The following is a 26,613-nucleotide window of genomic DNA, read 5'->3' on the forward strand; positions in this document are numbered from 1 at the left end:
ATTTGAACTAGTGTTAAAGTACCTGGAAGATACTTCATAATGATTGGGCATCCTTGCACTTTTTTCTTTGAGGTTCCCTTTTCCTTATTGATTTCTATACATTCTGGCTGTAGTGATAATTAATGACAATTAATGATTCATTAATGATACAGAATTAATGATAACTCATTATCTAAGTATATAGCAAATGAGTTCTCTTGTGTTTTCCCTTTTAACTTTATTGTCTTTTGCCAGACAAGTTTCCTTGAACAACTTTTTCTGTTCCCTTTACTTTTTACTTCATATAGTTCATAAATTCAAGTTACAGACAAAAATCTTTCAAATTAGATTTTTTTTTTCAGTATGTGAAAAATACTTCTTCCCTTGTATGTGAGCCTTCTTCTCCTTTATAGGTGACCATGTTGGAATATTTTTGCATATAATTATCTGATCCAGGTTTATTCCCTTAACCAAATTTATCTTCAGAATACTTTTATATTTACACAATTATTTTGAAGGTAGTACAGAGAGTTCCCCTATATCTCATACATATATTCCCCTATTATCAATATGTTACATTTGTATGGTACACCCATTACAATAATGAACCAATATTGGTACATTATTATTAACGGAAGTTTATGGTTTATTCAGATGTCCTCAGTTTTTCCATAATGTCCAAGATCTCATTCAGGATGATATATTACATTTAGTACTCCTGTCTCAAGGCTCTTCTTGGTTATGATAAGACTCAGAAAGTTTCTCAGCCTTTATTTTTGATGTTCTTGACAGTTTTGGCAATTACTCGTCAGGTATTTTGTAGAATGTCCCTCAATTGGGATTAAAAAGAAATTAACTTATAATGCATATACAAGAAAATCTTTTAAAAACTGCACAATTCAGTGCTTTTTAATGTATTCACAATGTTTTACAACCCTCCCAAGTATCCAAATCCAGAACATTTCATCATTCTGTAAAGAAACACTTTAACAATTAGCAGTCCATCTCCATTTTTTCTTTCTTTCATTTCCTGACAATCACTAATTAGTTTTCCAACTCTATGGATTTGCCTATTTTGAACAATCATTTAATGGACACATAAAAGAATATAGCCTTTCACTTAACATTTTCAGGGTTCATCCATTTTGTAGCATGAATCAATACTTCATTCCTTTTAATGGCCAAATGCTATTCTATTGTAGTTACACCATACCATATATTTTGCTTATCCATTCACCAGTTGATAGAAATTTGGGTTATTTCCACTTCTGACTATTATAGGAGGGTTGCTATGAAAATTCATGTACAACTTTTTGCAGATGTGTGTTTTCATTTATTTTGGGTTACATACTTAGGAATAGAACTCTAGGAGGGAACATATGGTAACTTTATGGTTAAATTTTTAGGTACTCCCAAACTCTTCCTAAATGACTACACTATTTTACATTCCTATGAGCTGTGTTGAAAGGTTCCAATTTCTCCACATCCTCCTTAACACTTGTTATTGTCTTTCTGATTGTAGCCCTCCTAATGAGTGTGAATTCGTATTTCATGAAGCCATTCATTTGCATTTCTCTAAGAATTAATGATGCTGAGCATTCTTTCATGTGGTGATTGTCCATTTGTTTGCCAGTTTGGGGTGAATTATCAAATTCAAATCCTTTGCCCATTAAATTTTTTGTCTTTTTAGTTTTTAATTGTAAGTCTTCCTTTATCAGATAGCATTATGATTTGCAAATTTTTATACTATTATGCTGGCTGTCTTTTCATTTATTTAAGTAATCGTTCAAGCAAAAACTTAATGTACTTGTGATAAAGTCCAATTTATTTATTTATTTTGGTTGCTTGTGCATTGGTGTATCTAAGAAACCATTCCTTCAGTCAGAATCACACAGATTTACGTCTTTGTTTCCTAAGAGATTTGCATTTTACTCTTACAAACGAACTGTCATCCATATCCATTTTGAGTTAATTTTTGTATATTGTGTGATGTAGGAGCTCTGATCACTTTTTGCAGACTCCAGTTTCAGTTGCATAGAGAATAATTATAGTCTAGATTTAATGTCTTTTAAACTCATATCTCTGAGTGTTTGAATTGTGATGCCTACATTAAAAAAAAAAAAAAAAAAAATGGTTGGGCGATATCATTTTGCTGGGAAGTCTTCTTTTCTGTATATTCACTTGCTAATTGCAGGATATGATCACCCCTACAAACGGAATTTATTCTCTTTCAATAAATGAGTGAGCCAAAATGGCCACTCTCTCTGTGTCACTTGTAATGCCGGGATCCTATCATGCCTTTCCCGCCATCCAAAGCCAGCTTCTTAACTATAGTACTTAGTTGCTCAGTCGTGTCTGACTGTTTGTGACTCCCATGGACTGTATCCCGCTAGGCTCTCTGTCCATGGGATCCTCCAGGCAAGAATACTGGAGTGGGTTGTATGCCCTCCTCCAGGGGAACCTCCCAACCCAGGGATCAAACGCAGGTCTCCAGCATTGTAGGCAGATTCTTTACCGTCTTAGTCACCAAGGAATATTGAGCAGCCACGAAATTAGGAGTCTGGGCAGACTGGCAGAAAGAGCAGGCTAGAAAAGGGTGAAGATGGGTCAAGGAAATTGACAGCAAGTACATTAGAGCTTAGAATTAATTTTGTTTCATGTTAATAATACTTTAATTCTGAAAGCAATCATTACTGTAAAAATACAAACATGGTAAAAAATTTTCAATAGATTAAAATCTAAAATGTCACAGTAAAGAAGTTTAACGAAATCATGACTTGCTTTATATGTGTATATAAAACATATAAATGTAACATAATATCTGTGTTACCCTGCAACAGGATAAGGTCACCAGTGGAAAGCCTGAGGAAACCTGAATAAGGTACAGACTTTTGAATGTTAACAAAAAGGAAATACCCAATTCCCACTCCACTGGGAGGTACCACTCTGGGTTGAAGTACAACTGTTAACATTTGGTGCAATTCTAAGAGCCATTAACTGCTGGCTCATGGTGGTCCCTAGCGCTCCCCGACCCCAAAGGCCGTAGGACTTTGACCACCGGGGTGGGGTAGACACCATCCCCGGTTTCCCTGCCTGAGAGAGCGCGCGTCACCAACAGTGCCGCAGCGCCTCGCCACTGCGGCAAACAGACTGCGCAGGCGCGGCAGAGTCTGGTCGCCAGGAGCGGGGCGGCTTGCCGCGCATGCTCAGGCGGAGTCTGCGGAGTGGTGCCGTGGCGGTGGAGCAGCGCAGCGTAGTCTGCCAGCCGGAGATGCGTGACGTTGTGTTCTGAGGAGCGGCCAGCGGCGCGATGGAGCGGGCCAGGTCAGCCGTGTGGTGGGCAACATTTTTTTTTTTTTAATCATCCTGAGCTTCCAGAACTAGAAGTATTTCGGTATTTACTGGGGATCTGGGCTCTCAAGTTCTTTGTTCGGTGGCCGGATGGAACAACTTCTGGAGGCTTGGGGCTGGACTGACTCTCCCGACCGTGTTTTGTCAGGTCTTGGGGGTATCTGCACCGTCATGTTGCACCCCCTAAGATTCTCTGATTCTTTGTTCCGGTGGTTGAGGCCGCGACCGCGGCTGGCCACGATGCAACAGTCGGGGGAGGGCGCGGTTAGCGGCGTCCACAGCTGCCGTGTCCACGGAGGTGCTGATGTGTGGCAGCAGCGGGAGGGAGTGGTTGTGGTGGTCCCCGTGGCATTGATGAGGAAGGGGCGACGGAGTGGTCGCGGTGGCCATGGTGGCGGCTTATTGAGGGGGCGGCCGAGAGACCGCGCTGCCCGTGGCGGGTGTAGGGGGCAGAGGGAGCGTGGTGGGGTCCCTCTGTGGCCTCGGTATGTGGGGGTGGTGGGGTGCCGGCAATGGTGGGGGCATGACAAAGAAGTCTTGCGACATGGCCGCAAGAGGTGAGTGGGTGGGGGCATGCGGGTGGAGGAGGCCATCTGTTTGAAGAAAAGAGAGAACTGTTCAGTGTTCTTGTCACCGGCAGTGGTCTTAGAGTTTGAATAGTGCAGCAAAACTACTCTGTCCCTAAATTGAAGGGGTGGCTGCAAAAATGTCTGGTCCTTATATACTTGATGCCTTTAGATATCTCCCATTTGTGAGCTTGGTGTAAGAGGAGGGATGTGGTATTCACAGCCCATCTAATGCATGGGACCTGCCAGGTTCTGGGATGTGACAGCCAGAGGAGTTTCTTGTTCGCATGCATTTTCCCTGCGTTTGGAACGAGAGTTTCGAAGGCCAGCTCAGGAGTGTGGGGGTCGGTGTGGCATCACAACCTTTGTGCGGCTCTGCGAAGATGGCGGCCACCGCAGCTGTGCGGCTCTGCGCAGGCGCGGAGTGGGGGCTCGGCCCTCCCCATGGTGCCGCAGTGTGGGAGGGGCGGTCCTGCGGCCTGCAGGCGGGGAGTCGGCCGCGCCCTCCGGAGAGCCGTGCGCAAAGCGGGAGAGGCGGACTGGGGGGGGGGGGAGGGGGGGGGGAGGCTGCTGCCGCACCCTGGTGCTGCAGTAGGGAAGGTGTGGGCTCGGGGTGCGCAGGCGCGTCAGTGATGACACCACCTCTGCTGTGCACTGGGGGAGGGGATTTGTGCAGCTTCCGCTGTGTGGGGTGGCCCGCTACCCCCTACATCTACGTCCCCTGTCCCTGTCTCTTCCCTGCTCTGCTGGAGTGGGCTTAGGGGAGGAAGGGCACAGGTTTGGGCAGCCTCTGCCTTATAAGTCACCTCTTCCCTGCAGTGCCATGGTAGAATGGAGCAGGTAGGCCAGAGAGTTGCACGATTTTTCCATCCTGTGCCTGCCTGAAATGTCAGGGCAGCTGCACTGTGCCCCTGGCCTTCTCTTACCTTTTTAAGGGAGAGGTGCGGGCTTGGAGGCCAAGAGAGGTGAGTGCATTCTGGGATTCACTACTCTACTTAAAAGACAGCCTCCATCACTGGTGCAGGAGCTTTTTCAGTTTTGTTCATTTGCCTTAGGTGGTACTGTGAGCAGTCTTAATTGTTTGCTGTATTAAGTGGATTAAGTTAGCCTTTTAGACAACTCTCATCCCTTTAATCTCTGATTTCAGTTTCCCAGATTATATAATTCTATAGCTACATTTCCCTGACCTGTCTGTCCTATTTCTTGATTGCTAGATAATCCATTGGTGATGTTACCTTTATAATATCCTTAAATCAGGGGATCAAGACTTCTCTAGGACTCTTGGGAACTGAGGTCTATGAATTGTTTGTTCAAGGAGAACAGCAGAGAAAAATGTAGAATGTGAGTCCTGGGTGTATCTGGGATTAGTGAATTGTTGCCCTTAATTGGACTTTTTAAAAAATTTGGAATATATTTGCTTTACAATATTGTGTTAGTTTCTGCTGTACAGCAACTTCACAGTTGCTAATGTGTTCAGCTATGTGTGTACATATCCCCTTCCTCTTGATTTTTTAATTATTATTTTTGTTCCATTATTTTTGAAGTTGGAGCTGCTATGAATATTCGCTGAGAAGGGGTAATTAACAAAATACTATGGTTATTGTATTACTATTCCCATACTTTGATTTGGGGGGACATTTTTAAGGGTTTTCCTTGCAGAATTTTGATGTGCTTGCCTTTTATACTCATTTATCACAAACAGTACGCCTGCTTGTGTGCCCCATTAGAATGTAATTAAGGGAAATGTAAATTAAGCTTTGGAAGCTTTGTTCTGGAATTATTTTCTAGTAGCTCGAAAAATAGGACTCTGGTATTTTGTGATACTTATGATTTGCATTTTCTTTTTCTGCTTGTAGGAAGATACTGCTTCAAATATGAACATCTGATCATTTGGCCCTTTGCGAGATGAGAGTGCATCATCCTGGTCCGCCATTTTGTAGTCTTGCCCTCTGACTTAGGACCTCAATATGGCGGACCCTGTGGAAAGACCTGAAGTTTGAAGGTCTCTGTCCTGCCTTGTGAATATTTGGCATAGTACCACAGCTTTTTGAGAATGGGAAAGGAATATGAGCCCTGTCTGAAGTTTAGAGCAAGGACTGTGTGTTGCTTTCTAAGGCAAGGTACTTTGAACATGAGTTGTTGATGGTTAAGGCATCATCCTTCGCTAGTACGAGTGGGCAAAGAAGTTTTATTTTCTGGTTCCTGGGTGCTGGCTGGCTCAGAATTCTCTTTGATTCTAAAGGTTTTGTTTTTGGAGACACTGATTTACATGTTAGTGGGGAGATCACACCCTGGGATTACCTCACATTATCTTTGTGTTTTTTAATTTTTATTTCTCATTCTTGAGATCTTAGTCATTGAGTTATTACTTTCGGGGGGAGGGGCGTGTAAGGAATCCTGAATATTTGATAGACTATTAGGAAAAAACCCTATCATATCTCATCATCTTTGGCTTTTTCAGTATATTTTCAAATTTGTTGTTGTTTTAGTTGCTAACTCGTGTCTTGACTTTTTTGGGACTCCATGGATGATAGCCAGGCTCCTCTGTCCATGGGATTTATTAGGCAAGAATACTGGAGTGGGTTGCCATTTTCTTCTCCTGGGGATCTTCTCAGGGATTGAACCGGAGTCTCCTGTTTGGCAGGTGGCTTCTTTACCGTGGAGCCATCTGAGAAGCCCATATTTCCAGATTAGTATTAATTTTTTAATGAAAGGGATTTTGGAGTGAAAAATTACCATTGTGTACATGTAGCATTTTTTTTTCTCCTTAAATGCTGAATTTTCTGAAATGTTGGCTTCTGGGTTGGAAATGCAGTTAGGGACATTACAAATGTACATATGTGTATTTAGAACAAAGTTCAAAATAAAGCTGTTCGTCACTGATTTTGCAAGTAGCTTTAAAAATCTTTGAAAATGAAAAAGATACCTTTATATACTGATTGTTTTCTCAATTGAACACAGACCTTCAGGTTACATAAAGGAACTGAAGATTTTTTCTGAGGGGTGGGATGGATAATGGGGTACTCTCAGTTAAGCTTTGATTAATCATAATGGGTGGTCTATGACAAAGCAGAAGTCTACAGTAAAGCAGAGGTTTATAATTCCTTTTACTGTATTAATGTATTAGTAAATATGTTTGAAACTACCATCTTATGTATCAGTATTTCATCCTTTTTTGTGACTGAATGACATTCCATTGTATGGATATATACCGTACCACACCGTATTTTGTTTATGCATTCATCATTTATACTTTGGGTTATTTCTATTTTTGGCTATTACAACTAACACTGCTAGGAACTTTCATGTTCAAGTTTGAGTTTTTGTTTCACTCCAAGCTTGGAGTGGAAATACTGGGTCACATGTTAATATGCTCAACATTTTTAAGAAATGCCAGAGTTGTGTCATTTTTCATTTCTCCAGTTTCTCCACATCCTACTCCTGTGGTGTAAAGTGGTGTTTGTGGTTTTGATTTGTGTTTTCCTAACGACCCTCATATTGAGCGTCTTTTCTTCTGTTAAGGGAAATTTTTATGCTTTTGGAAAGCAATCTGTTTGAATCCTTTATTCATTTTATTTTTTGTAATTTATTTATTTCATAGCTGTGCTGGGTCTTCGTTGTTGCACAGGCTTTTCTCTAGTTGTGGTGAGCTGGGGCTATTCTCTTTAAGTTGGAGTGCAAGGTCTTCTCTTCTGTGTCTTCTCTTGTGCAGGCCAGCACTAGGGCATGTGGGCTTCAGTTTTTTCTGTTCCTGAGCTCTAAAGCACAGGCTCAAAAGTTGTGGTGTAGGGATTTAGCAGCTTCATGGTCTGTATGTGGGATCTTCCCATACCAAGTATGGAACTTGTGTCTTCTGCTTTGGCAGGTGGATTCTTTACCACTGAGCCATCAGGGAAGCCCCCTTTACTCATTTTAAAATTGAGTTTTGTTACTATATTATTGAGTTGTAAGAGATCTTTATCTCTTTCTAAATTAGAGTTCTTTACATCTGGAGGAGGAAATGGCAGCCCACTCCAGTATTTTTGCCTAGAGAATCCCATGGACAGAGGAGCCTGGCGGGCTACATGTAGTCCATGGGGTCGCAAAAAGTTGGACACGACTGAGCGACTAATATTAATACTATATATATTCTGGATAAAAGACTTTAATCCCATGTATAATTTGCATATATTTTCTCCCATGCTTCTAATTGTTTTTCTAAGTGTCTTTTGAATCAAAGATTTTTCACTTTTGGTGAAATCCTATGGATTTCTGTTTCTGTTAGGTACTTTAGGTGTCATAATCTAAGAAAGCATTACCTAATCAAAGGTCCAAAAATCAAGGAGATTAGCAAAGGTTTTTTTTTTTTAATGATCTTTCCTACTGCTTGATTAGAACATTAAAGTTTTTGAAGCAAATCCGGGGTTATTGTTAAACTCTTTTGTTTATTTTGCGTAATCTAATATGAAACCTAAAATAGCATGGGTTCAGGAAATTGTCTTTTGGAATGTGTCCTTTGAAATCTGCCTGTGAAATACTACATTGCATGACTTGTGTAAAATGCCTTTCCTTATCTCTGTTTTGAGTTGGACATTTTAAAATTTCAGTTCCTGTAGTTTCTAGTCTGTGACCCAAGTGCTGAACAGATTTCCTGTTCAGATCCTTTGAGCAGCCATTTTGTGAGCTATTCTGCGGATTATACTGTCAGTGGCTATGTTTTTTTTTTCTTTAAGCATTTTTAAAATTTCTTGTTTCTCAAATTCTAAGAAGGAAGCATTCACACGAGAGATTGCTTAGACATTTCGTAATTTAAATTTTATACTTTATTCCACTATACAGAGGATCTATCATAATAAAATACTTTTCAAATAATTTTTGGAATCAATGTTGCCACTTTTTCAGATGTATGTACATTTATTTTTGTGTAAATATATCTAAATATATAGTGTTATATCTGTATATGTGAGTATATGTAGAAATACACAGTTTTGCTTAATTTTTTGATATTTTTCCTTTGACGTTTTCTGCTGTCAAGGGGAATCTAAAGGGATAAAGTAGTTTTGGGCTAGATTCTGACCATTGATGGATAAAGATCTTCTAATATTTAATTCTACCTTTGTCAGTTGTATTGATTTGTAATTGGTATATATCACCATACCTTGCTTTAATTAGATTAGACGGAGTTTAAAAATTCCATTTTACTAGATACATGTATAATCTTTAAGTAAGTGGTTATTTCAGAAATTGATGAGGTCTATAAAACAAATCCCCTTTCTACCTCAGGGACCGTTTACACTTGAGACGGACTACAGAACAGCACGTACCAGAGGTGGAAGTCCAAGTCAAACGTAGAAGGACAGCCTCACTGAGCAACCAGGAGTGAGTACAGTCAGGCCCTGAGAACCAATTTAGGGCATTTTCAAAGTGGAACAAAGTATGCTGCCACAGGGAATTTAAATGAATTTAATTAATGAAAGAAGCTTGTGCATGTTATATTGATACAGTAAAAAAGCAATTAAATCATCCATAACCATGTTGTCCTAACTTTACTTTTGCTAATGTGTAGGTAACATGGTATGTTCATAAAGTTCTACCTCCTTCAGCATACTTATATTAAAGTTGTTTCTGCTTTATTATTTGTTACACTTCTGTTGTGCTTGCCAAATGTTCTGTGCTTTGAAGAGATGTAAATTTATGTATTCATGTTTGCTCTGCAGTCTTTAGAATTTTTTAGTTAGTGCATTTAAAATGTATACATTTTTCTCAATTTAGGATATGAATGTGTTTCTAGAAGGAGCATTTCAATTAAAACTATATTAATATTTCTAAAGAGTCACAACTTAGCAGCTAAAACAATAACAATGACATGATACATACTGAATCTACATTGGGTCTTGTGCACTTTGTTATTACGACAAATCTTGATAGTTATCAGTGGTAAAATTGTTTTTCTTTCCTAAAGCTGTTACTTTTCAAATTGTATTGCTGTTACTAATACAGGAATATAATTTTCTCATAAAACATGTAATTTTGAGATACACAGTATCAAATATCACTAGTCCATTCCCTCCTGTCCATTCTCCCCAGAGATAAATCCTCAGGTAGTTTGATCTCTTATCATTTCAGACCTTTTAATATGCATTCATGTATACACATATGGAGTGTGTGTGTGTTTGTGTGTCTAGGCATGTTTGTTTATATACAGAAGATTTATTCTGTAATAATATGCCTTGGGAGTCTTTCCATGTCAGGTGTTCTATAATAACATTATCATTATTTTACTAATGGATATTTAGGTTGTTTGCATTTCTTAGTTATTGCAGTGAATAAAGGAGCAGTCAATCTGAAAATTAATATTACAGTTGTCTTTTGAATAATGAGGGAGTTGGGTTGCAGTCCCCCACATAGGCAAAAATCCCCATATATCTTTTGAGTCCCCCCAAATTGAACTGTAAATGGCCTCTTGTTGACTAGAAGCGTTACTGATAATATAGACAGTTGACTGAACAACATTTTTATGTTAAATGTATGTCTATATACATTTTACGTGTTCATGACATACCTTTCTTTTTTTGATGTTTCTAGGCTCTGGTTTGTCTGTAAGTTTTTCAAAATGTCAAAAATTTCAAAAAAAAAAAAAAAAATCCCCAATATATTTATTGGGGGAAAAAACACATATAAGTAGACCCACACAATTCAGACTTTTGTTTAAGGGTCAACTGTTATTAATATTTATTTGTATTTTATTCCACTTCTTCAAATATGAAGTTTTTTACAGAAATTATTATACAACGTGGGTAGCATTTTGTATCTTATTTTTGTTATTTGCTCGTTTAATATGTGGGGAAATTTCAGTATTTTGCATATTTAAAATTATTGGCAAGGCAAAAAGATTTCTCCATTTTCCCATGTCTGTTTTATTTTACTTATTCTTCAGACTTCGTTATTCTTTCCTTTATTAAACTTTGAAAAGGAATACTTTGAGTGAATATTTTATATAATTTATGATAGGCATTTGCCTGTTTTCTTTTACATGGTAATGCCATTTTTTTCCTCTCCAGAATCTCTAGAAATAACTTGAGGTAAATTAGAGATTGCGGCAGAGATATGGGTGGAGGAGATTTCTTGGGAGAGGATCTTTGTTAGTGAGTGAAGGTTCTGTTACATTTGTTATATTTTATTAGAGCCTTTATCCAGTGTAACATTAGTGTGAATCATCAGTATAATAGGTGGTCATATGGTAATCTTCTAAAAGCCTGCTTTAGGTTTCACTCATTTGTCCATACCTATGGAAATACTTCATTGCTTTTGAAGAAGAGACAACTTCATTTTCCTGATGTCTGTTGTATATGTTACGTATAAATACTAGGAGGTGCTGAACTAGAATCTGAGGGTAATTTTGCATTGGAAAAATAATATAATTTCCCCAACCACCTTTGTCCACTTTGATAATAGGTGGATCATAGAAACAGGTAAGCAGTATAAATATTCTGTTCTCTAAGCCCAGCTTTTAACCTGAGCCATCTAGTTAGCTTTAGCTCTGGTGTGATCCCTGAGGCCCACCAGGAATAACAAAGACACTCCTATCACTTGTTAAACTCAAAGGATTAGAGATTACCTTCTAGGAACCATGGACAAAGTCCAGGCTAATTCTTTATGTTGTTGTTCAGTTGCTTAGTCATGTCCCACTCTTTGTGACCCCGTGAACTGCAGTTAAAAATCTTATTTTAAAAGTATAGAAATAGTGGAAAACCATTTATCACAGTCCCATTTTCAATTCTAGCTGTTACTGAATATTTTCATACATATGTACTTATCAACTGCCTGCTAGTGCAGGAAGTAAGAGAAATGGGTTCCATCCCTGGGAAGATCCCTTGGAGGAGGACACGGCAACCCTCTCCAGTATTCTTGCCTGGAGAATCCCATGAAGAGAGGAGCCTGGCGGGCTAAGGTCCACAGGGTCACAAAAAGTTAGACACAACTAAAGTGACTTAGTATACAAGCACATACTTACAATGAGGGCAGTTTGTTGGCTGGTGATTTATTTATGCTTGTCTTGTTAGCCAGCAACCTGTGTAATTTCCTGTATCTCTTATCCTCAGGATCAGATTCACAGCCAGATAGAGTCCTATTCATAGGTAGGAATATGTTGAGTATTTTTCCAGAATTCCCTGATAACTAAAGGATGGTAGATTTACATAGTCTGAGAGCCTAAGTAGCTTGGAAGTTCTTTGTTTCAGTTAGTAATTTCTTGTCAGCATAAATAACTATCTTAAAATGTCTCATTGGAAATACCTTAACCAATACCCTACCTCCCTAGGGGTTAAAGAGTTGTTTCCAGATTAGAAATGGTTATTATACTCTTGGTTCTTTTATAGGGCATTTTAAACCAAAAGAGCTCTTTTTTTCCTTTTTTTAAGTTCCTTGGTAATATCACCAAAGAGGGTAAGTATCCATCAGTTCTTGTACCTTCGTTTTTTCAGAGAGTCTCTTCTTTTATAATTTGTTCATAATGTAATGGTATGCTCTGAACCTTGAGGATTAAATGTAAGGGTCTTTTCATATTTGCATTGTTAACTACATAGGCAAATGTCTTTTCATTTATGTGTTTTGTGCTCTTGTCTTAGGTGTCACGTGTACCTGAGGCGATCTCAGCAGCAGCAAGTACCTGTGGTGGATTTCCAGGCAGAACTGAGACAGGCATTCTTAGCTGAGACACCAAGAGGTGGTTAAAGCAGTATTGGAACACCAAGGTAGATGATTTCAAGAGAAAAATAAAAACAGGTTATAGCTGATGAAATCATAAACAACTAATTAAAGGGTAGGATGTTTGGAGGTCATTTAATTATTTGGGATATATTCAATTTCTTTTCTTTAAAGGCTTCATACAAATATAAACACATAGCAGAAAGTTTTAAATAGTAAAAGCAGTACCTTAATGCTCTCACCCTGAAAGACTTTTGTCATGAGTTACTTTCTAGACAATGTAGTCTTTTCTTTTTAGGTAGTTTTATTCATATTTAGCTTGTACTGCTTTTCACCTTAATGTAAGAAAAGCATTTCATTATGAATAGTTGCTGAATATCCTGCTAATGTTTTATAATTCCTTTCTGTGAGAATTTTATTTTTTCTGCTGATAGTTTGAAATGAAGCTTCAGTAATTTGCTTTTTGGAAAACATTAGATAGGATCATTTCCTTGGATATGCAGATGTAAAAATAAATCAAGGAATTTGAAATGAAGGTTCATGTTCTAAATTATATTATCAATTATTAGTCTTTATTGCCATGAGAAAGTATAGTGCCAGGTACACTTTCATCTGCATTAATTATGTCAATTACATATAATTTATTTCTATTAGATTAGAAATACACATCACATCCATTAGCAGATGAGAAGCTAAATATTTTCCCAGGCTTATTTACTAGTTATTTTTTGTTTTCTTTTCTCATATTTTGTTACCCATTTTTTGGATCATCTGACGTGTAAGAAAACTATTAACCCATGATTTGTCAGTGTTATGTAGATTTATTTACAGTGTCTTTTTGTGTTAGTTGCTTAGATTTTTAGAAAATTGCAATTAATTTTGATTACTTTATTTTTCCTTTCTTAAGTTTAAGATTTGAATGACCTAAATTCAAAGGGTTTAATATGTGCTTTTCAGAAACTAAGAGAGGAAAGAAGTTTATAGATGAGTTTTCTTCTAGATTTTCTTTATTTCTATTTCAGAGTATAACCCCACAACTCAAATTAATTAGGCTTGTTTATGGCCATCATTTCAAAAGGAAAAATCCTCCCCTACTAAATTCTTTACCCAGCATTCTGCAGTACTTGCCTGGACTTGATTGCAAGACAGTAGCATTGATTTCAGACAGTGGAATCTGGTAATTGTCCTCAGCTGTCCCCCAGAGTAAGAACATTTTTACATGAATAAGTGTGCATAATTGATTTTTTAACCAAGAATTCTTTGGCCCTTTAGTATAGTTTAGATACTGTTGCAAGTTCCTGTATAGTATTATTTAAATCATAATTATGATCTGCAAGTAGAGTAATTTTCCAAGTTTTAATTGCTAGTTTCATCTAAATAGTACTAGTTACTAGAATTATTTTACAGCAAGAGTCGGTAAAGTATCTGACTCATTTATTGCCTGTTTTTATAAATAAAAATTTTGTTATCACAGCCATATCCATTTATTTACATACAGCCTGTGAATATTATTGACAGTACAGTGGCAGATGGGAGTATTCATGACAGATTGAATGGCAGGCAAGGCCTACAATATTTATTATCTTTCCCTTTAAAAGAAAAAGTCTGCTAGTCTCTTAGAGAACCACTTTCAAAGATGAAAACATAAGGTGGAGCCAGTAGGGGAGTGTTGGTACTATAGAATGTGGTAAAGGGAAAGGTATTGTAAGGAGAGTAGATGAAGTAAACATTGCAGAGTAGAGAATCAGATGAATTTGGCCATAAGGGTCTTCTTAAAGTCTGCTATACATGTAAATGGGTAAAGACATTTAAACAATTGATAATGTTTTCTTTTTCATTATAAAAATGTAAAGCATGAGTGATAGCCAAGAAAAATGGGAAAGTAAACCACAGATTTTAAATAGCCATGTTTCAACCATAGTGGGATTTTTTTTTTTTCTTTCATTTTACCCATTTGCTTTTCTTTTGAAAACATAGTTGTAATCATGCTTTTAAACTACCCTACTTATGTATATCATTAATGTTCCTTCATTTTATTACATAATCCTCAATATCATTTGTAATGAATAAATGATGGTCCCTTCATGATTTACTTTTCCTTTGTACTTGTGTTTTTTTTTCCCCTAGTTTGCTATGCTATTATGAATATTCTGCATTTTAAAAATACTGTATATTAGGTATTTTAAATTTATTAGGATGAGGATTCAGTTTGGGTATGCAGGGTATAAAAATTAGTAAGTTCTTAAATGTTTTGTTATGTTGCTTTTTAATAACATCATAAGCATTATTTACCATCAAGAATAATTCAGTCAGTTCAGTCACTCAGTCATGTTTTGACTCTTTGCGACTCCGCGGATTGCAGCACACCAGGCTTACCTGTCCATCACCAACTTCCGGAGTCCACTCAAACTCATGACTATTGAGTCAGTAATGCCATCCAACCATCTCATCCTCTGTTTTTCCCTTCTCCTTCTGCCTTCAATCTTTCCCAGTATCAGGGTCTTTTCTAATCAGTCAGTTCTTCGCATCAGGTGGCCAAAGTATTAGAGTTTCAGCTTCAGTGTCAGTCCTTCCAGTGAATATTCAGGACTGATTTCCTTTAGGATTGACTGGTGGATCTCCTTGCAGTCCAGGGAACTCTCAGGAGTCTTCTCCGACACCACAGTTCAAAAGTTCAAGAATAATTACTACAGTGATAATTTCTTAGTACCACCTTTGATGTCTCTTTTTTCCCCTTTGACAAACACTTTCCAAAATGGAAAGATTGTTTTCCTCTGGTTTAACTGGCATTGCTTTGTGGATTAATAGTTTCCACTTAGCTGTGTTTCTCACATTAGAATTTTGTGCATATTTCTTTTTTCTGTGAAGAGTCTATTTTATCAGGTGAATGGGAACTAATACTATACCATTGTTCTGTGACTTCTCATTTTTTGTGTGTTAATTGGCCAAGTCTGACCATCAGATCTTTTGATTTAAGGAAGCTTTACATATTTATGTAGTTTAATCATTTCAAAGTCCATCCTTTTCAAAAGTTTGAGAACACCTCTTTCTGAGGAGTCCCAGGATGTAGTCAGGCCACCTGGACCATTTAGTTGTTTATGTCTGCTTTCATCAGGAAATTTATTATAACTGCTAATTCCTTAGTGCAGTGTAATATTGCTGCTCTTGTTTTTTTTTCCTCTTAAAGCATTTTGTTCTTCTTTGCTGTGGAGATAACATTTGATCACTCTACAAAGTAATACATCTCCTTTCTCTCACAAGGATTCGTGATTAGAGTATGCTGAATTTAGGAATGAGGTATAGCTTTCTAAATTTCAAGTCCATCTCTTTAAGAGAAGCCCATTCTTAACCTCTCCAATTAGTCAAACCCTATTCTGAGTGAAATGTTATCTCCTATTTATATGGATTATTTTATACATAATACATATTTATGTCCCCAGTTCTGTAGGTCTCCATTGCTTTAGTCCATGACTCAAATCCCCAGATGCATTTCTATACATGGTAGTAACATAGTGGTTGTGGGAGGAGTTTGGAACCTCAAACAGGTTAGATGGATAGATAGAGGCCTGACTGGCTTTCTTTTGTGTTCTGATCTACTATACCAGGAAATCTTTGTTTGCATTTGTTGATCTCTTAATAGCTAAGCTGTATGAACCTGGTTTGGTCTGTGTTCACTGAAATGCCAGGCAGGATAAAACATTTGAAATGGGTCTGATTGGGAAATCTGGACTCTGAAATCTTTTGGCACTTGAAGGTAAAATCCCTGACTCTGAATTATAAAATTTCATTGGGGAGGTGACTGACTACAAATTTCCACCTTAAATGCTCATTTGATACTGATTCCCACCGAAAAGTGAAAGTGTTAGTCACTCAGTCACGTCGGACTCTGCGACCTCATGGACTGTTGCCCACTGGGCTGCTATATCCATGGAATTCTTCAGGCAAGAATACTGGAATGGGTAGCGATTCCCTTCTTAGGGGATCTTCCTGATGCCGGGATCGAACTCAGGCCTCCTGCATTGCAGGCAGATTCTTTACTGTCTGATCCACCAGGGAAGCCTATTATGTTAATCTTTATTTCAGAAACCTTTCTGTGATTACATTTCTTTCCTTTAAGTGAAATTTTGAAAATCCATATCCAGCCCTCTTTTTTTCCCCTGGTAATCACTGTCTGTGGCTCATTGTCTAGTAGCATGTCTCCATTTGGGAATAAGGGCCAGGAATACTGTCTTATTGAACATTCAGCTGCTTTTGTTCTTTGGAGGCACTAGTGGCAATATTAAATGTAATCTTAGCAACTTTGAAGATTATTTGACGGTTCAGACAATTTACTGTATAAGAACAGCTTAATTGGTGTATGTTTTATATATCATAAAATTTGCCCAGTTATAAGCAGATTGCCATTACAGCCATTGCCACATGTCCTTTTAGGGTTTTCTGTTGCCTGAGTAAGATCCCTTTGTGCCATTTAATTCATTCCCCAACTCCACCCCCTATTTCAGATAACCACTTAACTTAATGTCTCCATGGATTGCTGAAGATCTTACATCTTAGATATACTATCATAAAAGTGGAAATTGCTAGTGGTTCAAACATATACCAAGGTTTCCTGAGTTTACAGACTACTCTTTTACAGAGAATCCTGTCAGAATTCAGAACATTTAAATTATAGGCCTGAAACTTTCATGTGGATTTGGATTAAAATTACATTTATTTGGGGAGTTTTTCTTCCTCTGCAATTTTCTGGAAGAGTTTGAGCAGGATAGGTGTTCTCTAAACTTTTGATAGAATTTGTCTGTGAGGCCATCTGGCCTTGGGCTTTTGTTTGTTGGAAGATTTTTTATTACAGTTTCAATTTGCATGCTTGTGATTGGTCTGTTCATATTTTCTGTTTCTTCTTGGTTCGGGTTTGGAAGATTATACTTTTCCAAAAATTGATTCCATTTCTTCCAACTTGTCCATATTATTGGCATGTAATTGCTCATACTATTCTCTTATGACCCTTTGTATTTCTGTGTTGTCTGTTGTAACTTCTCCTTTTTCATTTTTCATTTTATTGACTTGAGTCTTCTCCCTTTTGTTCTTGATGGGATCATCAGTTTTATCTTCTCACAGAACCAGCTTTGCAATGAATTTTGCTGTAGTCTCCATTTCTTTTTCATTTGTTTCTTCTCTGATCTTTGTGATTTCTTTCCTTCTACTAGCTTTGAGTTTTTTTGTTGTTGTTATTCTTTTTCTAGTTGACTTTAGGTGTAACATTAGGTTGTTTATTTGACGTCTCTTTTTTCTTGAAGTAGGCTTGTATATAAATTTCCCTCTTAGCACTGCTTTTATTGCGTCCAATAGATTTTGAGTTGTGCTTTCATTGTCATTTGTTTCTAGATGTTTTTTGATTTCCTTTTTGATTTCTTTAGTGATCTGTTGGTTATTCAGAAGCCTGTTGTTTAACCCCCATGGGTTTGTGTTTTTTATAGTACTTTTCATGTAGTTGATACCTAATCTTACAGCCTTATCAGAAAAGATGCTTGAAATGATTTCAACTTTTAAAAATTTACCAAGGGTTTGATTTCTGGCCCAGATGTGATCTATCCTGGAGAATGTTCCATGTGCACTTGAGAAAAAAGTGAAGTTTATTTTTTTGGATGAAATACCCTGTAGATCTCAATTAGGTCTAACTGATCCATTGTATCAGTTAAAACTTGTGTTTCCTTATTGATTTTCTGTCTGGATCATCTGTCCATTGGTGTGAGTGGGATATTTTAAGTCCCCTACCATGTCACCCTGTTACCAAAATCAGACAAAGATGCCATAAAAAAGGAGATTACAGGCCAATTAATGATGAACATGGATGAAAAAATCCTCAACTAAATGCTAGCAAACTGAATCCAACAGTGGGCTTTATCCAGGGATGCAAGGATTCTTCAGTATACACAAATTAGTCAATATGATTCACCATATTAACAAATTGAAAGATAAAAATCACATGATCATCTCAGTACATGCAGAGAAAGCCTTTTACGAAATTAAACACCCATTTATGATTAAAACTCACCAGAGAGTAGGCGTAGAAGGAACATACCTCAACATAATAAAGGCCAATAAAGACCAACTCAGAGCAAACGTTATCCTCACTGGTGAAAAACTGAAAGCATTTCCTTTAAAGTCGGCAATAAGATGAGTCCACTCTTACCACTCTTATCATTATCATTCAACATAGTTTTGAAAGTCCTAGCCTTAGCAGTCTGAGAAGAAAAAGAAATAAAAGGAATCCAGATTGGAAAAGAAAAAACTACATTTATTGATGGTAGGATTGACTTACAGAAAAAGCTGCACAAAGGATGCATGGTAGTTTGCATGTGGAGAACAAAGCTTGGGAGAGAGATTCTGAGTAATGGTCATTTTATTATTATTATTATTTTTTTTAGAAAACCTAATACCCTCCAAGTTCTCTTTAAAATGTAATGAACTGACATGAAATTTTGCTAATTGTAGGGAAATACTGCCTCTACATTTTACCATTCTTACTGAACTATTTGTATAACTTCATTAAACTCTCTTCTAATCTATTACGGTTTTACACACCATTCTTTTTTTTTATTATGTCATAGATCTTAACCACTATTTAAATGATTTTATTTTCACATAAGAAAATAGATGATTGTAAATTACTTAACCAGGTTACTGTTTGTAAATCTTCTCTATTGAAAACAATGGAGACAACAATCTTACTTGAAATATTTGCATTGTTGAAAGTACAATTAAACTAGATTTTGTTTATGATACTGAGTTACTTTTATGTAAAACCAAAGTGAAAGTGAAGTCGCTCAGTCGTGTCCGACTCTTTGCGACCCCATGGACTGTAGCCTATCAGGCTCCTCCGTCATGGGATTTTCCAGGCAAGAGTGCTGGAGTGGATTGCCATTTCCTTCTCCAGGGGATCTTCCCGACCCAGGAATCGAACCCTGGTCTCCCACATTGCAGGCAGACACTTTACCGTCTGAGCCACCAGGAACATCTATGTAAAACCAAATTCCCATTCATAAAGAACATAATGTGTATGTTTGCTTTTTAAATATAATTAGCAGTTTGAGAGCACTTACTAGTTTTGGCTAGGTTTGGTTCATACTTATTAGAAGCATTTTCTTAAGTTAATCGGGGGGAAATGATTGTATTCTAATGTTTGTTTCTTTGATTACTAAGAAAGTTGACTGTACATACATGTAAGCATTCAGTAGTTGTATGTCACCTTTTGACAAAGGACATCTTAAGCAGGTACGTGATAATATATTACATTCATAGTGAAGAGATATTTCCTAGCATTATTCTGAAGGGACTTTGGCTGGGTGGGGGGAGGTAACATTGTGGTTTAAAGCATTTAGGTGGTTTAGCCAAGGAGCAAAATCTGGGCTAACTCAGGAGGAATTCAAATGGAGAAACTTAGGAATACCAAAATGTTGAAGTTGAGATTACTTGGTATTAACTTGTGACCAGAGAATCAAACACCTTAGAATAAGGATGGAAAAAGAGAATACTATGTTTTGGGAATATTAATAGAAAATTAAGTTTATTTTTGAAACTTTTAAGAATTTCTGTGTAAAATTACATTCAACAAACTGGTAACTTACAGGTGTGCAAAAAATGGGAGATAAGGTCATCAAATAGTGAAATTTGGTGTTTAATTGGTGGGTATAAGAATGAAATAGAGTGATTTTGAGTATCTCAAATAGTACTTTTCATACAAGATTTTCTGCCTGTTTTAAACCATGGTAGATGTGGTGCAGCTTGATCATGCTTTCCTCTGCAGGCTCCATCTACTATTTGAAGCTTCTGCCTCAGCTTGCATTGTTTGTAAGAGAACCTGCGTCATACCTTTATCTGTAGCCTTCCCTTAGGTCTTAAGGATCCTGAAACTTTCCTGTGGACATTGAATTTGGTGGAACAGCAATCATGGTAAGATGTTTATTAGGGTAGAGGGGAGAAAAGCTACTCTCTAAATATATTGGATTTCCAGAGTGTGAGGTGTTTCAGGGTTCTTAATAGGGAATTAATCTATAGTGATGATACCTCATTGCATTAGATAAAAACTGTAGAAAACCTCTGTATGTTGTCCTGTTATAGAGATCTTGCATTGTGAAGAAAGACAGAATTTTTGGTCGTATTTACAGTGGTGAGGAATCACCTGCAGATGGGGGACTCAAGAGGTCAGATTTCAATAGATTGAAAAGTCTACTTTGAAAATGGATGGTCCAGCAAAACCACGGCCGAGGAACAGGCTTGAAATCAGTGGAGAAGAAAAATGGAGGTCTTTGAGACTTGATTGGTACAAAGGAAAGCAGTCTAGAGAGATACAGCATCCTAATCCATTTGGTGGCTCTGTTTAAGTTTAGGTAACCAAGAACATACATTATTAATGGGAAGGATATCCAAAGGAACTGAAAATTAGTTTTTGATGAATGAGAAGAATCTTAGATTTTTACAGTGGTTTGGGGTCTTCCAGAGGGCCACAGTATGGAAATAGTATTTCTGCATATTAAAATTTTAGTGGAGTGGTCACTTGGGATGAAAATCTTTTTAAAAGGGGCCTTAGTGGCACCTTTACAAAAAATTAAGTAAAAGTTTGAGAAACACTGATGAAAGTTCTGAATGATATAAGAGGTGAAGTGTAAACTAGGATAGAGGCCTTTAAAAGAGAACTGAAAAATAATACATTATGTTTACATTGGGTTGACGGAAACTGCAAAGTTTTTGATGGAGATAGAAATTTCCCACCAATTGTCTAGGTGTCTAGTGGGAAAATAAATAGTCCTCAGGATCACGTACTCTGTAGGAGAGTGAGATTTGGGATTCGAATTGGGAAAGGACAGGGATTAGAATGATGGTATGCTAAAAGAGAGAACTGGGTTTGGGAATCTATTGGGGAAATCATATATTTAGGGCAGTGGAAAACTGCATAGGGATTCTGAAAAGTAGACCATTCCATAGAGGAGTATAAGTGGTCCTGGGTCCAAACTTAGTATCCTAAAGGTAAGGTAAGAAAAGATTGACTGCATGATGTTTTTGTTAAGAAAGCAGCCAAATTTGGATTGGTACAGGAGTGGGGAAGAAACAGGAAAGGGTTAGAAAGTAGCTGCAGACAAAGTGATGACTAACTCTTATCTTACTCCTTCCAGACTGTGGGAAAGAGTAGCAAGATGCTGCAGCACATTGACTATAGGATGAGATGTATCCTGCAAGATGGTCGTATATTCATTGGCACCTTTAAGGCTTTTGACAAGCATATGAACTTGATCCTCTGTGATTGTGATGAGTTCAGGAAGATCAAGTAAGGCCACTTTGGGTTTGGGCAGTGGGGTCCTGAGGGAGAGGCAGAACAGTTAAGGGTGAAGGAGGGTAAAGTAAGTAGTTAGGGTACCTGCTGAAGGAGACAGGAAAAATGGCAGTCCTGTCCTGGTCTCATCTCTGAATTGGATGAATCTCCCAGTATTAGAGTCACTGTATCCACACTACTGTTTCATTATTTTTATTTTTTATTTTAATTTTGAAACTACAATTATGAACTGAAACTGAGGGAAAAAGCTGTATGCTACTCTCAGAATAACAATATATATTTATTTAGAAAATTGAGATCGAAGGAATTGTAAGAGTCACAATTACTCTTCATGGTTGAGGACTTGAAATGAGAATAGAATAGTTCAGGCCTGGTCTAGCAGTTGTTCAGCCAGCCTCTTTGCCTGCCCCTTGTTTTGTCTGAACTCACGTGGTCAGTGTTGATTTGGCATCAGCCTCTAATCTCCCTTGCTTATTTGTTTTGGGGGTTTATCCATGCTCTTTCTCCAGAAATAACTTCAATATGCTTGTGCCTTACCTATGACACAATCCTCTTTGCACCTGTGTTTGAGGAACTTCCTGTAACAATAAGAGCGTGGCACTTGGGAGATCCCAGAGCCATTATACTCAATTGACTTTCCATTCAGAGTATTTGGGTTAGTGCTAGTAATATCTCTAGATGTTCAAAATGGTTTTGTTTCAGGCTCTTATCTAGGGGCAGAATTTATATTGACCATTGGCTTGATATCTTCTGTTCCCACAGTTGATGATACATTGTCCAAAAATTTAATTTGACCAATTCACTTAGAAGTTTCTGTATGAAGAGAAAGGTGATGATGCTTTGCCTGCCTGCTATACACATCTGTTCTCAAATCTTAATAGAATCCATAACATATTCCTTGTCTTTTTGTTTTTATTTATTCTTAATTTTCTTCCTGCATATGAAGTTGGATCATTTCAGAAATTCTAGATGATGAATGCTAAGTTAATGATCAATGTTAAGGTTTTGTTTAAATAATCTACATTTTTACTGAAAACGATTTTTAAAAATTACAACTTTGATAAATACTAAAGACAAGTGCTTTGAGAGTGCTTTAGGTGTATCCTTAATTTATGTCTCATTCTTCAGTAAGTTTTAGGGATAATTTCACCTAAATAAGGCACTATCTATATTATATGGTAGAAGCTGTATGCATATATGATTTTTGCTGCTGACACATGAGGAAATTAGACTAACAGAGGTTCAAAAAGTTTTCAAAAAGATTTCCCCTGATTATATCCATGAATACTCAGTCACTTTGGTTGTGTCCGACTCTTTGCCACCTTATGGACTGTAGCCTGCCAGGCTGCTCTGTCCATGAGATTCTCCTGACAAGAACACTGGAGTGGGTTGCCATCTTCCAGAACTCAGACCTACGTCTCTTATGTCTCCTGCATTGACAGATGGGTTCTTTACCACTAGCACCACCTGGGAAGCCGCTTCCCATGGTTATATAGTATGTGGTAAGTCTAGGAATAAGCAGGTGTCTGCTATTAGGCTGTTATTGCCTGTTGCTGTTCTCATCTCTTATTTCAGTTGTCTTGTCATTAGTATTTATTTAGTTAAAAATGATTTAATTCCCATTTTAACATGAAAACTTGAAGTTTCAATGTTGCCTGTCTTCAAAGTCTTAGCCAGTGTTGATCACTTTATAATGATCTCCTTATAATAGAAATAATTGAATTACTGTGTAGTGTATTAGAAAATAATGCTGTATTGTAGGTCAATTATACTTCAGAAACAAACTCAGAAAACAAGATCAAATTTGTGGCTGCCAGAGGCAGGGCATGGTGGGGTGAATTGGATGAAAGTGGTTAAAAATTATGAACTTCCATTTTTAAGGTAATTAGGTACAAGGGATGTAATGCACAGCATGAGAAATGAGATTAACAGTGCTGTATGTTATATATCAAAGTTGTTAAAAGAGTTTTCAAGGAAAAACATTTTTTTTTTTGTATCTGTAAGACATGTTGGAGGTCCACTAAAATTATTGTGGTAGTTATTTCATGAAATAAGTCATTATGCTATACACCTTAAAGTTAACACAGTATGGTTTGTCAGTTATATGTCAGTAAAACTGGAAGGAAAAAGATAAAATTCCAAGTTTTGCTGTCAATAAAGACCCATATGCTGGAAAAGATTGAGGGCAGGAGAAGAGGGTGACAGGATGAGATGATTGGATGGTATCACTGACTCAATGGGCATGAGTTTGAACAAACTCTAGGAGACATTGAAAGATAGCAAAGTATTGTGCTGCAGTTCCTGGGGCCACAGAGTCGGCATGACTTACCAGTTGAACAATAGCAACAACCATTAAAAGAATCCTAGCAATGTTATTTGCATCTGTGTTTCACAAAGAAGAAATTAGTTTTGCTATAGTACAACATTGAGGGAATATTCTGGAAGTTTGGTGTATAGTAGGAAAAGAGCTCACCTTTATATATCGAGTCTAGTTTTCTTTGTTTTTGTCACAACTCAGTAACTGAGCATGACTATCTGGGCATGGATTACTGTCTTGATATGTAATTATCTATAAAAATGTTAGTGAGTCGATCCATAACTTACCATACTAAAATTTTCTTCCCATTTATAGGCCAAAGAATGCTAAGCAGCCAGAGCGTGAAGAAAAGCGAGTTTTGGGTCTGGTGTTGTTGCGTGGGGAGAATTTGGTTTCCATGACTGTGGAGGGACCACCCCCCAAAGATGTAAGAAAGATGTAGGACAGGACAGAACATTAATGTGGGAGGGAATCACAGTATTTGAATTATTTGCTAAATGAGTGTACAACAGAGACAAAGTACACTATACCTTTGTCAAAATGTGCCTGGCACTTGATATAAGTTCTTGTTTGTCTATAATGGGAGATTAAGCGTATTCTAATGAGTTATTCTATGTGCTGACTACAATCTAGTTATGGGTAGGAGTGCTGATTTATTTTCTCTTGATAGGATCGTGAAAAAGTGAAAAATATATGGGCTCCCAATTTGACTAGTATACATCTAGTCTGTAGGATGCTTCTCTTGATGCTATTTTCAATATAGAACCTCATATGAGATAGGTTATATGGTAAAATGTTGAAAAGAGGTAATTATTTAGGAATGATTATTGATAGATAGCTTTCATAAATTTGATTTCAAGCTATATATGTATTTTTTTGTTTCAGACTGGCATTGCTCGGGTACCACTTGCTGGAGCTGCAGGGGGCCCTGGGGTTGGCAGGGCAGCTGGCAGAGGCGTTCCAGCTGGTGTTCCAATTCCCCAGGCTCCTGCTGGATTAGCAGGCCCTGTCCGAGGGGTTGGGGGGCCATCTCAACAGGTGAGGCACCAGGAGTGTTATTGAGAGAAAGTACCTGGAATCTTATACTGAGGAGACTGAAAAAACTGAGTGAACATCCTGTACTGTGTAAAGCAGTATATGCTGTAGAGGGAAGAGGGGTACAAATATACATTATGAAGCCACCATGATAGCAGTAACTCAGCACTGATGAGCGAAGAGGAATATGGATGGATAAACCAGAGTTGAGAATGCAAAGGGCTGATGAAGTTAAAAGCGGACATGTTCATTTTAAAGGAGAGTGTGATAGTGGTGATAGTGCGCCTTAAATGAGAAAAATGGGAGAAGTGCATAATTGCTATAATTACTTTGTGTTTAATAAATAGTGTATGATCAGCCTTTTCTTTTCTGTATTTGAATGATGTGAGGAAGTGTTTATATTTACAGCCTGTCTGTGCGTTCTTTCTCAGGTAATGACCCCACAGGGAAGAGGCACTGTAGCAGCTGCTGCAGTTGCGGCTACTGCCAGCATTGCTGGAGCTCCAACTCAGTATCCACCAGGACGGGGGACTGCACCTACACCTGTTGGTCGAGCAACCCCACCTCCAGGTAAGGAATCGATGGAGAATTTGGTTCTAAAAAGAATTCTAAAAGAATTTGGTTCTTAGATACAGATGTGGATCTGGTAAATAAAATTATGATGACCAAAAGCACTCTTTAAGAAGATACTAAATTAAGGCCCAGCCTAACTCCCTAACTAGGAGCTTGGAATATGTTTTCACTTTTGGCCATTGATTTTTAATGAAAACTATGGACTCTTGAATTGGGATGATCTGCCGTAGCAATGGTCAAGGAGAAATGTGTTCAACTCTTTACTTAGTACCTGGCTTATTTCTTTAACTATTATCTTGTGCTTTATGCTACCATCTTAGCTGATTTATGTGCTTTTTTTTTTTCCTGCCATTTTTCTTTCTAGGAATTATGGCTCCTCCACCTGGTATGAGACCACCCATGGGCCCACCAATTGGGCTTCCTCCTACTCGTGGGACACCAATAGGCATGCCCCCTCCAGGAATGAGACCCCCTCCACCAGGGATAAGAGGTGAGTGAGTATTAATAATTTTCTCAGTGGTACTAGCCAGGCCCCTGAATATTTATGTTTGTCTATTTTTTTATGATCTCATGGAATTTTGCTTTTTCTTTTCAAGGTCCACCTCCCCCAGGAATGCGTCCACCAAGACCCTAGGATACTGTTGATCCTTCTTAGTCACTTTTTGTTCTGCAATGCAGCTTGTGAAATGTGTGAAATGTTTGTGAGCTTTTGTCCCCTCTGCTCCATTAATATTAGCTAATAAATGCATAGAGCAATTAAACTGTGAGGTACTGTTGTA

The 26,613-nt window shown here is 37.6% G+C and overlaps 2 protein-coding genes across 4 annotated transcripts; both read left to right on the plus strand.

Annotated features, from left to right (window-relative positions):
* The first annotated feature begins 3,148 nt into the window (after window positions 1-3,148).
* SNURF (SNRPN upstream open reading frame) lies at window positions 3,149-20,525 on the plus strand. Of its 2 annotated transcripts, XM_005910061.2 has the most exons (4): window positions 3,149-3,303; window positions 9,159-9,254; window positions 12,503-12,628; window positions 20,386-20,525. In XM_005910061.2, the coding sequence occupies exons 1-3, from the start codon at window positions 3,290-3,292 to the stop codon at window positions 12,606-12,608; spliced, it is 216 nt and encodes a 71-aa protein (XP_005910123.1). In that variant the 5' UTR covers window positions 3,149-3,289; the 3' UTR covers window positions 12,609-12,628; window positions 20,386-20,525. The 2 variants fall into 2 exon arrangements, with proteins under 2 accessions (XP_005910123.1, XP_070214277.1); XM_070358176.1 differs by lacking the exon at window positions 20,386-20,525 and having other exon boundaries at window positions 3,179-3,315; window positions 12,503-14,673.
* Window positions 12,569-26,613, plus strand: SNRPN (small nuclear ribonucleoprotein polypeptide N). 2 transcript variants are annotated; one of them, XM_070358175.1, is made up of 8 exons: window positions 12,569-12,628; window positions 20,463-20,531; window positions 21,752-21,903; window positions 24,542-24,653; window positions 25,112-25,264; window positions 25,693-25,831; window positions 26,199-26,324; window positions 26,431-26,613. In XM_070358175.1, the coding sequence occupies exons 2-8, from the start codon at window positions 20,529-20,531 to the stop codon at window positions 26,466-26,468; spliced, it is 723 nt and encodes a 240-aa protein (XP_070214276.1). In that variant the 5' UTR covers window positions 12,569-12,628; window positions 20,463-20,528; the 3' UTR covers window positions 26,469-26,613. The 2 variants fall into 2 exon arrangements, with proteins under 2 accessions (XP_070214276.1, XP_005910124.1); XM_005910062.3 differs by lacking the exon at window positions 12,569-12,628 and having other exon boundaries at window positions 20,392-20,531.

Source organism: Bos mutus, chromosome 21 (assembly GCF_027580195.1).
Source record: "Bos mutus isolate GX-2022 chromosome 21, NWIPB_WYAK_1.1, whole genome shotgun sequence".
NCBI classification, from domain to species: domain Eukaryota; kingdom Metazoa; phylum Chordata; class Mammalia; order Artiodactyla; family Bovidae; genus Bos; species Bos mutus.

Bases quoted from the DNA above. Each gene is read 5' to 3' on its own strand.
- SNURF (XM_070358176.1), top strand. From the start codon at position 3,290: ATGGAGCGGGCCAGGTCAGCCGTGTG. The intron at 3,316-9,158 runs GTGGGCAACATT...TTTCTACCTCAG, and splicing joins CGGGCCAGGTCAGCCGTGTG to GGACCGTTTACACTTGAGAC. The intron at 9,255-12,502 runs GTGAGTACAGTC...CTCTTGTCTTAG, and splicing joins GCCTCACTGAGCAACCAGGA to GTGTCACGTGTACCTGAGGC.
- SNRPN (XM_070358175.1), top strand. The intron at 25,265-25,692 runs GTGAGGCACCAG...GTTCTTTCTCAG, and splicing joins TTGGGGGGCCATCTCAACAG to GTAATGACCCCACAGGGAAG. The intron at 26,325-26,430 runs GTGAGTGAGTAT...TTTCTTTTCAAG, and splicing joins CCCTCCACCAGGGATAAGAG to GTCCACCTCCCCCAGGAATG.